Consider the following 11,449-nt stretch of genomic DNA (forward strand, 5'->3'; position numbering starts at 1 on the left):
GAGCGAGTACTCTTCTGCCGATTGCTCTCTCCGAGAAAGACCAAGAAAGAGAAAGAGTAAGGAGGAGGGTCGCAGATGGACGTCGTACACGCAGATGGACGGGGTGAGAGGGCTGACATCTCGCCCCGTACGTTTACTGTGAAGAGGGTCGATGGGCGAGTGGGCGAGGAAGAGTCGAGGAGAAGACGAGGACCGGGACGAGGACGGCAGGCGTGTTGACGAGAAACGATGGGGCTGGCTCCCTAATTCGAATTTAGGTGTTGGGCGGGTTGGCAAGTGGGCGCAATGCGGTGTCACGCTGCGGGCGTTTGCTCTTTCTCCTTCAGCCCCTCCAAGCCTCCGCCAACCCGCCACCCGTCATCCACCTCCACTCCTCCGCATCTCCTCACCCACGGTACTCCACCTTCCGCGCTTTAACCCCCTTGCTCCATCTACGAGCGCAAGCTCCTCGCTAAGCCCTCCGCTAAGTCCCATCTGACACCTCGAGCGCCACCCCCGGTACCCTCTAAGCCAGATCGACCGACCTTAATCGACCTCCTGATCTCGACGATCGTATTATACCTGCCTGCGCGCACTTCCTTCCTCCTTTCCTCCCTCAACGAGAACGCGATACTCGGAGTTACCAACGACTTCTGCGTTTTCTTGTTATATTTTCAAGACTTCTCCAGTTGTAGCAAATTACCGTCGCGTTGAACTTCCGTCGTGAATTTAGTTGCTTGCACATTTGAAAAATATTTTTTTAGCAAAAATACATTTAAAAAATGGATAAATTTCAGTTACAAAAGTTAAAAAAAGATTCTTAATATTTTAATTAAATTAATATTAAACATTTGCGTTTTTACGCGCAGTGCAGACTAGTTAATACTTAAAACAGAAACGTTAAAAGCTAGCTATGGGAATAGCATTCAATTAAATTTTAATGTAGACAGATTAAATAAATCTACTTTCTAGTTTCCACTTCATTAAATGTCATTATTCAAGTATAAAAATTTGAACCATGTTATAAGCGGTTAAGAAGGATATCATTTTGCCTGGCCTATAATTTTTTATGATATATGATAATTAGATATTACAAACGTGACAACATTGCTGTCGACAATGCCAGGTACGCTGTTTGATTAGATACAAGGCTTTATTGCAAAAGTTTCCCGGAACGGAAGTTCGAAATGAAGAAATCTGTCGTTTTGCCAACAATGATTTCCCATAAAACGTTCACGATAATGATACTAAAGCATCTCGAAAGAGTCACGCACAGCGCGAAATTATAATAGCGCTAAAATATTTGGTACGTTAAACAATGGGATTTCCGGCGTATTTCGCAGTACTTCCGACATATGTATATATATATACAATATCTCCGGTTTATTCCCGATAGAGAAGCAAATGAAGCGTAAAGTAAAATAATCTCTTTATTTTATGATAAATTTTTTCATGGAATTATCTCTTATGGATTCAAAATAATCGCGATATTTGCGAAATGTGAACTCACTGGTTATCTCCTATGGATTCGAAATAATGCAATATCTGCAAAATAGAAATTTCTTTTTTTATATATATATAATTTTTATATATAAAGTTTTGCCGATAATCGAGCGAATTAAAGAATTCATAAAGGAGGGCGTGATAGCGTTGTAAAACGTCCTGTACGAGAAGGTTACTTGGTTAATATATTTTTTACAAGATTGTCTTGCGGCCGGATTAAAAAGGCGACTTCAACGGCCTGCTCGAGTGCAAGTTTACGACTCCTAAATGGCAGGTTTGCACGGTGGTCTCACGCGTCCAACGGCGTAAACTCGAGGAGACGTACCTTCCTCCGTGCTACAGGGGCGTGCACGCCGCCGCTAAAGTCAGAACGAAAAAGGAAGAGAACAAAGCGAAAGTGTTACAGGCTAACAGCAACCAAGCCACAAGGGAACCTTTCGCGGCGAGAAAGCTTTTCTCGGACGAACACGCGCGGTGTCAGCGAATAAAAATGTAACGAAATGTACCACACCTCGAGCGCGATATTCTCGCGTTATAATCTTTTGCATTCTGAAATTTGATCGTACAGTTAATATGTATAAACATATAAACGTTCGAATTATTGTTTAAACGTAATGTAATCTTTAGGATATGCGTAAAAAAGAAGAAATATCGCAAGATATAATTATGGAGCGTATACAAGGTATGTTTGCACAGCAAGAGAGAGAGATACTGCTTATAACTCAAGACACACTTAAGAAGGGTTCATGGAGATATATAAGTAGAAAAAGAAGATACAAACGAGGAAGTAAAGAGAAATCAGAAGAGCGATGGAAAAAAAAGCGGAAATTCGCTCGAACGCAAACCATCAGACTATATTCTCGGATAGCTCTTCACAGCCAGTCTCCTTTTGTCTGTCGGATTTTTAAGAGCACCACTCACGTCTCATCCATCCTTCCTCTTCCTTCCACATCCATCCTTCCGCCCCGCCGAGTCTTTGTACAAATGTACATGCGCATGTATCAGTATACACACACACGCACGCACACGAACACGCACACACACACACACGCACACACAAATATATATATATATATATTTGCTACGCTTTAAACGTGCAGAGTAGCGAGATCAAAAGACATTGCCTTCTGTTTTAGCACCGATCGGTGCACACTCTGCACTTCATTAACCACTTCATTTCACTTTAAAATAAAGATAAAATTTCAACGGACGAGAATTCGCGGAGTGCAAGAAATACAACTGACATTAACGAGTTAATTAAATCCAAAGATTAACAGTGTTTAATTGTGCGATCGCAATCTTCGCGTTTCAGAAACATTACGATGGATATTACGATGGATAGCGAGCTCGTGAGAGAGTTACTTCATTCAGTTTTTATAAGAGGAAGTTTTTGATCGGAAAAAGATAAGCAATCCAACTAAAATCTCAAAATCATGAGTATATCCTTAAGCAAAAATAGTAATGGCGAAGAACAAAAATATATATAGTATATATATTCTCGCCATTATTATTTTTACTTAAGGATATACTCGTGGTTTTGAGATTTTAGTTGGATAAATTAGGTGTACAACTTTGCTTCCGCGGTTTTTTTCCGAAATTCGAGGCTTTATTGTAAAAAACTGGTTATACATTTATGATTCAAAGTATTGTCCATCGCTGGCTACTACTTTCTCCCATCTTTCGGGCAGCGTACGAATCTCGCGTCGAAAAAACTGGTCATCTTTTGAGGCGATCCACGAATCGATCCAATTTTTTACTTCTTCATAAGACCGGAAGTGCTGGTCAGCCAGACCGTGTGCCATTGATCGAAACAAGTGATAGTCAGAGGGAGCAACGTCTGGAGAATACGGCGGGTGGGGTAGGACTTCCCATTTCAACGTTTCCAAGTATGTCTTGACCACTTTCGCAACATGGGGTTAAGCATTGTCATGCTGCAAAATCACTTTATCGTGTCTCTCGTTGTATTGCGGTTGTTTGTCTTTCAATGCTCGGCTCAAACGCATCAATTGTGTTTGATATCGATCGCCTGTGATTGTTTCAATCGGTTTTAACAGCTCATAATACACTACGCCGAGCTGGTCTCACCAAATACACAGCATGACCTTAGAGCCGTGAATATTCGATTTGGCCATCGACGTGGAAGCATGGCCGGAAACTCCCCATGATTTTCTGCGCTTGGGGTTATCGTAATGAACCCATTTTTCGTCCCCAGTCACAATGCGATGCAGAAATCCCTTCCTTTGCCTTTCAAGCAGCTGTTCACAAGCAAACAAACGCCGTTCAATCTCTCGGCTTCAACTCATACGGCACCCAATTTCCTTGCTTCTGAATCATTCCCATGGCTTTGAGACGTTTTCAAATGGCTTGTTGAGTCACTCCCAATGATCGTGCCAATTCTTCTTGATTTTGACACGAGTCTTGATAATGCTTCCAATTCTGCATCTTCGAAAACCTTCTCTCTTCCATCGCTATGCCGGTCTTCGTCGCCAAAATCACCGTTCTTGAAGCGTTGAAACCACTCACGACACGTTCTTTCACTAATAGCAGCCTCACCATAAGTATTTGAGAGCATTCGATGAGCTTCAGTCGCAGATTTCTTTTCATATTGAAGCAGAAAATTAAAATCTCCCGCAAATGACGAGAATTTGGCTCGTAAACTGACATTTTCAATCGAGAATAACTTTATGATGCAGACATAAATCGACTAATGTTTCTATGAGGTTATGTTGACAGATGCCCAAGTTTATTGTATGACGTCTATGATCTATTTATTTCGACCACCACTTACCGCTAAAACCATCTATAGGAAAACGGCGGAAGCAAAGTTGTACACCTAATATATATCAGGGTTGGCAGGAAAAATCCAGTGGGTGGAAAAAACCAGGGTAAATTCCGGATTTTACCGGTCCGGAGTTTATCTACTGAAATAATAAACTGGTAAAAACTATAAAACTGCTGCTTTAAAATATAAGAACATGAAGGTGATTCGGTATCGATGCATCTCTCTTCTTTTACTTGATTTATTCATTTCACTCTTCCTGTCTGATTCACTTTTACTTGAATTATCATCATCGTTCTTTTCAAACTTATTACACTTTTGAAGATATTGTTTCAGTCGTGGAGCTTTTCCACTAACTAATGTTCCACAAGCAATACATTTCTGCTTAATAATGTTGTACAAGATTCAAAGCAAGCCCATACAGGGCCCTTATGTCTTCCTCTTAATGTATTTTTACTCAAAATAATCAAATCTATTTATTTTTAATAGAAAAGACCAGATTTTTTGCCGGTTTTTTCCGGAAAATACCGGTTTTTACCACTGGCATGGACTTTATTAAAAAAATGTGGACTTTTGCCAATCTTGATATATATACGTATATAAAATCATAATAAATCTAATAAATACTAATATTTGAATAAATTTTTCATGATATTTAAAGCAATCAAGAACCGCTACAGTTATAACGGACCTTATATTTTTGTATAGTTTCAATTAAACATGTGAATAAGAGAGATTTTTATAAAATGAGAAGTTTAAAGGGATTAGGCGTTCCGCGCAATTTCATAAGAGAATAGTTTAAAAAGTATAGGTTAAATAAAAGTCAATTCAGTATTATCTAAGTAATGGAAGTGTGCTTCAACTATCGATGTTAGAGAAAATCTTCTGAGAGCTGTTGTCGATTCATTAATTAAGAAGTAGTAAGTGCATTACTGTGCAAGAGACGAGAAAAGTTTAAAACTCGCTGAATATACTTTTAAAAATACTCCAAGTGCACTAATCGTCTTCTTGAGACAGAATAACGTAATAATTTTTACTTCGTTTTTTAATCTCCAAACAGGAAAGTTAAAAAATGTCGATATATACAAAAAATGTTTTTGTAAGCGTCACATACATATTACAAAACTCATTGCACAGTAAGCACATTTCATTTGAATTATCACTTACCTTGTTCCTTCTCCGGAATTTTTACAGGTGCCTTCTTATCGGGTGCCTTTGGTGAACAATTCTTTCGCGCTGGCCTCACAGTTAATGTCGGTGGAACCTGTCAGAGATAAGCAAACATAACTGTAGATCCATTTTTGTTGGGATATAATAGACTTATTGTCTATTTATGTACGTGTTATGTCATCGAAGTGCGAACATGTAAAGGATATACTCACCACTTTCTCGGACCTTTCGCCCGACGGTAATCTAGCTATGGCCGCGTCAGGACTGTCTTCAGGCGGTGGAGGTTGCACAATCCAATTGTATTCTCGTTTCTCAACAGGCAGACCCCATCTCTCGTACTCGAGGCTCTGCGTACGCAAGGTCTCGTAGCAATCCAAGCACACCACCGCAAAATCGCCGTTTTCTAACAGTAGGCTTTTCTCCGGTTGCCTGTGATACCTCAGGAACGGAAAGTCCTTTACTGGTAGCGCTCGTACCCGTTTTCTATACGTTACAATGCCGCAAACATAACAGCAATAATCATGGGTGTTATATTGGCGCTCGGCAGCGTTCACTTGCTGACCACCAGAGAGAGATTCGTGCTGACGCCATTGTGCCAACAATGAATGATAACAAAACGTGCAGACCAGGGCGGAGCCGTCCTCACGGAGCTGTTCGGCGTTCGGTGGTGACTGGTGACGCAACAGTTCCGGGAAAAATGGCGCGTTTCGACCCTGAGGACGGCCATATAAGACTCTTGCTAGAGTTAAATCACTATGTAAACCGCATAAGAAACAATAAATCGAGCTGCTCGATGTGCCCGGATTGCTTCCGAACGTTCGATCCGAACTGGAGCTCGGTGGCGTGGCAATTGACCGATTCACGTCACCGTTTGGATGTGGACTAGGAATATCATACCTGGAATTTAACAGACATTACAAATGTTACATTTTTTAATTCCCATGATATAACATTTAATGAAGATATAGAATTCTAGAAATAATTTTTTTTTTCAATGTAAATTGTTCACAGAATTGTGTAACTGTTCATCTTTTATGAAGATTAAATTATAAATATTTATACAAATGTGATAGATATAATTATAGATAAAGCCATTTTAATCAACACACAAAACATTTCTTGCGGTATTATTAACATGCATAATATATATGCAAATCATTTAAGATAAACAGTTAATGTAAATTGTGGCGGACTAACCTGCGACGTTCTAAGGGAACCCGTTCAGCATCCATACTTTCCCATTGTTGCGCAAGATGATTCACGCAGTGACTACACGCCAATACTCTTCCATGACTATCCATGCAAGCGTTTTCAGACGTACGTGCCATTCCTCGCAAGCAAGGAAAATGCATAGCATGTGAATTCATTCCCTCCGGGCTCGTAGATAACCTGATAAGGATAAAATGTAGAATTATCGATATTTCGCTGCAAAACTGTAATTTTCTCAGTGATATTTATACGGTAGAACTTACCATTCCATATGAGTACGAGGATACAATCTTTCACAAATATAGCACCTATAATTTTGGCCAAGCGCAACAGTTCCATTTTCTGCAGGACCGTTATTAGGTGAATTTCGTTGCCCAGGCGTGGGAGCTTTCACGGAGGTACTGCTTCGTTGCTTATTTGTAGCAACCGTTGACTTGTTTAAGTCGTATGGCTTAAAGCGAATATCGTTACCAGCTGAATTGACTGGAGATTTTGGAACAGCAGGCCGTGGCGAAGGACCTACAGCAAAAACGTTTAATTATTTTAGACCCATCTGTAAACATCAATAAATATAAAGTATAAATATTTTTCGAGATTAATGAAAATTAACCTTGTTGACGGAAATCTACATTTTGCCCGGCTGGCTGTGCCTCGTTATTTTCTCCGCCAAACACCTGCTGCTTTTGAGGGATAGCTTTGTAACAAATGGAGCAAACCTGCACCATTCCCTGAGGACTAATAGGACTAGCTCCTGACGGAGGTCTCAGAGAATAAATAAAAGGGAAATACACCTCCTTCTCTGGATTAGGACAGCAATACAGAAGTCTAATACTGGATGAAGGGTACTCGAGAGCGCAAGTGTAGCAAATAAATGTGGTTGTATCCATTGTAGGTGCTTGCCGCTTGCGAAGCGTATAATTTCTATCACTATGCGGTACTCCTTGGCGTGTATAAGCTTTCCACTGTATTAAAAGATGATTCTGACACGCTAAGCAGGCCTAAAAAGTCAAAATATATGAATTATTATAAAAATATTAATTTTTTAACAAATATACCAAAAAAATAAATATGTCGGAAAATATACCTGTACTCGTCCAGCACTGTCCATGGGTCGACTTCTACTCGGCCTAGGATGAAGCATCAGTGATGGAAAGAACGGCGGTGGACTGGAAACAGGATGCGGCGGAGTTGGCAGTGGCTTCGCAGCGATATGACTGAGAGATCCTCTCTTGAATTCGTCCCCGCATACATAACAGACTTCTGTGACCGAGTTTTTGTCCGGCATCGACAGATCCAGGATATCCGTGCCGACGCTTGATGATGATCCACTGCTGTAGATAGCTGCAATCGCAATGTCAGACAATTGATTACGCAGTTCGTTCATTGTCGACGAATGCAATTTACGCGACGTCGCGTAAAATCTGTGAACGCGCGACGATACAACTGGCCATCCTATTTGTCCCGAGAATAGCACACGCCTTCGACATTATCATCGCGCTGCACGTGGCCCACTTAGAAACTGTATTTTTTTGCGAGTTTATCTCCATGTTATATTCACGCTATATTCGAATACGGAGAGTGTTGATAGTTTCTCGCGCTTTCATACACGATAGCAAACACAGTGTTTCAATAGCTCCATTTCGAACGACCCGGTTATCTGTGGGGGCACCCGCTGACTAATGAATATCAGATCGGTCGGATCGAAATTGTAGAGGTCACCAAAGCTCAATAATCCGCGAACGCGAGTGGAGCGCGGGAGGAAAATCGCCTAGAATCACCATTCAGATCAGACGGCTCTTTGCCGCGACTTTCATATAATTCTTATCTACAAAACTGTTAACCTTTACTTTCAAACGTTTACATTAACGCACGGAAGGACTAAGGCCAGCGTAAATAATGACCCGATTCGTATATTTACCGCGTACACATTCTGAAACGAGATAACGTAATAGAAGTGAAAAACAGCTTTTACTCCTATCAGATAGCGCTTGTCCAAGGTGATTTTATCCAAGTTATTTCGTTAAGTGTACACTTCGGACCCGTTTTAAGTATTAAAACGCTTCAGCACGATTGCCACTAAATATTTTTTCATTTACACTATGTCGTATACATCGTTGATACTTTATCTATATCTAATTGTAAGTACACTGCTGTTAAAGATGTCGGTGTCTTAATATAGGATGGCCAGTAAGTTGTAATAAATCGTAATAACCGGTAAAGTAGTGTGATGTATATCTTATCGAGGATTTAAGTATCAGAAAAGAGACAAGTGTCTTACTATTTAATAAATACTAATCTCATAATTTATATTCGTTACCAATTTTATTTTTCGTTGAAATAATTTCTTGAACGATTATACCATAATTTATCATACTATAAACAGTACATTCTTTGATTCTCTCAAAGTTAGGAATAAAAGCAGTAAGTTGACCTCAGATAAAGATCCAATTAAACTCCCTCGGTCAATTTAATAATTAGGAAGATCCCGACGGTTGCTTTCGCGTCTTGCTTTATATATACAAGTTTCTGTAAAGAAACGCTTCTTATCGATAATAGTATCATCACCCGAAATTAACTTATTAAAATAAAGTAAAAATATTTTTAGACAATTACAGAAAATATTTATTTGTTATTTTTGTAATTAAAAAAAATATTTGTACTCTTTTTAATATGTTGTTTCAGATAAACAATAATGTTTATTTGTAATTTGGAATGTGTAAAACAAAATATAAAAATTACAAATAAATACATAAAAGTTAGATACACGTTTCCTTTCTCTCAATTTCAAATATGGATTAATAGACGTGACTGATGAATAGTAATTAACCTGCAGGCGGTGGTAAGGTGGGTTGTGGCGCAGGTGAGCTTCTAGGTGCGTGTCTTAGATCCAATGCCGACTCATTGGATATTCTAGCGTCTTCAACGGGCTGTCGTGGGCTCTGCAACCTTTGATGAGGTGATTGCAATCTATGAGGAGATTCCATTGTGAGTCTTGCTTGTTCCAAGTGCCTATGTGTTTCCGCCGTATTAGAATGCGGCCTTGACACCTCAACAATCGAATTCGACGACGGTCTAGTCTGCTCGATTCTCGGCGAGGGCGAGGGTGGTAATCGAGGTGAGACGCCAACCGGTCGACTTTCCTGTCTGAGTTGTGGCGTCTGATCGTTCGTCAAGCCCAGGACTTGGGCAGCGTACTCGCCCTGAAGTGCCATTTCTGCTCCTGTGAATGGCCCGCCGTCGCATCTCTTCAACCAATAAATTCGCTGACTGTGAGGTCTAGCTTCTCGTTCGTAGCTCTCCCACTGTTGTAACAGCAGAATGTAACATAGATTGCAGGCCTTGACAGCACCGCTTCTAATACCATCGCCGCGATAGCCATTTGGCGGCTCATGTGACTCAAGAAACGGAAAATAGGGCTCATTGGGTGAACCACCTGAACTTGGTTTCACTCGTAACCAATGTTGCTCGCTGTGGCCCACGGCGCCGCAGACGAAACAGATTCTTGCTCCGCCGCTGTCCTCGAGCGGATTGGGCTGTACATTCGTGAGCGATTGCCCCTCAAGTCCCGGATCATTCTTCACATATAATTTGCTTTCCATCATGTCAGGAAACCATTGGATCCCTTTTTAACGCCCTCTTATATCTTCGTGTTTGGCACGCATGTACGATCAGAAATCACAGTGATTGATAGAGCTTCTATCTTTTGTGTATATCTGAAAATATAGAATTTATAAATAAATTATGTGTACGGTGTACATATTTCGATTCTAATATATCATTCATATATATATTTATACTTATAGTAAACGACTGATAATTAGGAAATCATGCATTTCTCTGTGTATCTGTCAACTTACACAAATGTGTATCGAGCACTTTATATGCAAATAAGATTATTCGAGTGCAAATGTGACATAATTTTCAAGATTATATCACTAAATATCTTACGAAATAACAGCAAATTTGCAACAGTTATTAATATATTTAAAATTCGTAAAATAAGTCTCGTTTCAATAACATCAAAACTTTTAAAAGTAATTATGTTTTAAGCGTAACTGTTGGTTTGAACAGCAAACTATTTACAATATTCAAAGACTCGTAGCACAATCGACAAGAATTCTCTGTAAAAATGCAAGGAGAGAACAAGAATTTTTTGAATTAGTTTCTTCGCATTCAGAAACAGTGTAGTTGTAATCACTCGTCGTGCCACGGTTCACTGAACAATTTGCTGTTTATATTACTTGATAATAAGTTGCATTCACTGCTGCAACAATAAAATTGCAACACATTTTGAAAGTAAGCTTTATCATTTTCAATTCCTTTGCACGCGCACAATGTTCTCAATATCAATATACGTCTATAACTCATTATCAAGCAGTGTACAAGAACAGAGCAGTAATTCGTGTGCAAGCATCTGGTAAACAGATAGTTCCACGAAGTGACGATGATCAACAGGCGCGTTGAAAAGAACCATTCGTACAATCGTGGCGATACCGCAGCATTTTATCCGCGGCATCTATCCGCGATGCATTTAGACCGCCGCCGGCAGGCATGCGGTATATTTTTGGAGCATCGCTACATCGACGTTTACCGAGCCCGACCAGAGATCAACTTCTCGGTACATCGGTAAGCGAGTGTTAAGGAATCGTCGTTCAAGGAGAAGCGTGTGTCACCAGTGTGTGTTTTCAGCAGAGCGGGGAAGAGGAGAAGGGAAATCGGAATGCGGGCGAAACGCAACCGTAGGCGTGGAAGCGTTTCCTGATCGCGTCGACGAACTCGACGAACTCGACGAGCTGATCGCCGCCGCCG

The 11,449-nt window shown here is 40.2% G+C and overlaps 1 protein-coding gene across 2 annotated transcripts in view; it reads right to left on the reverse strand.

The window, feature by feature from the left end:
• px (MAP7 domain-containing protein plexus) overlaps window positions 1-11,449 on the reverse strand; it is a 98,583-nt gene that overhangs the window by 86,186 nt on the left and 948 nt on the right. Inside the window, exons 1-7 of one of the 2 annotated variants that reach the window (XM_018519990.1) lie at window positions 9,468-10,242; window positions 7,725-7,981; window positions 7,251-7,638; window positions 6,904-7,159; window positions 6,629-6,820; window positions 5,644-6,328; window positions 5,429-5,525 (exon numbers count right to left, since the gene is read on the reverse strand). In XM_018519990.1, coding sequence (XP_018375492.1) covers window positions 5,429-5,525; window positions 5,644-6,328; window positions 6,629-6,820; window positions 6,904-7,159; window positions 7,251-7,638; window positions 7,725-7,981; window positions 9,468-10,242 — 2,650 coding nt within the window. Of the gene's footprint in view, window positions 1-5,428; window positions 5,526-5,643; window positions 6,329-6,628; window positions 6,821-6,903; window positions 7,160-7,250; window positions 7,639-7,724; window positions 7,982-9,467; window positions 10,354-11,449 lie in introns of those variants that run through there. The other variant, XM_018519989.1, reaches the window with a different exon arrangement.

Source organism: Trachymyrmex cornetzi, unplaced genomic scaffold, assembly GCF_001594075.2.
Source record: "Trachymyrmex cornetzi isolate Tcor2-1 unplaced genomic scaffold, Tcor1.1 scaffold868, whole genome shotgun sequence".
Taxonomy (NCBI): domain Eukaryota; kingdom Metazoa; phylum Arthropoda; class Insecta; order Hymenoptera; family Formicidae; genus Trachymyrmex; species Trachymyrmex cornetzi.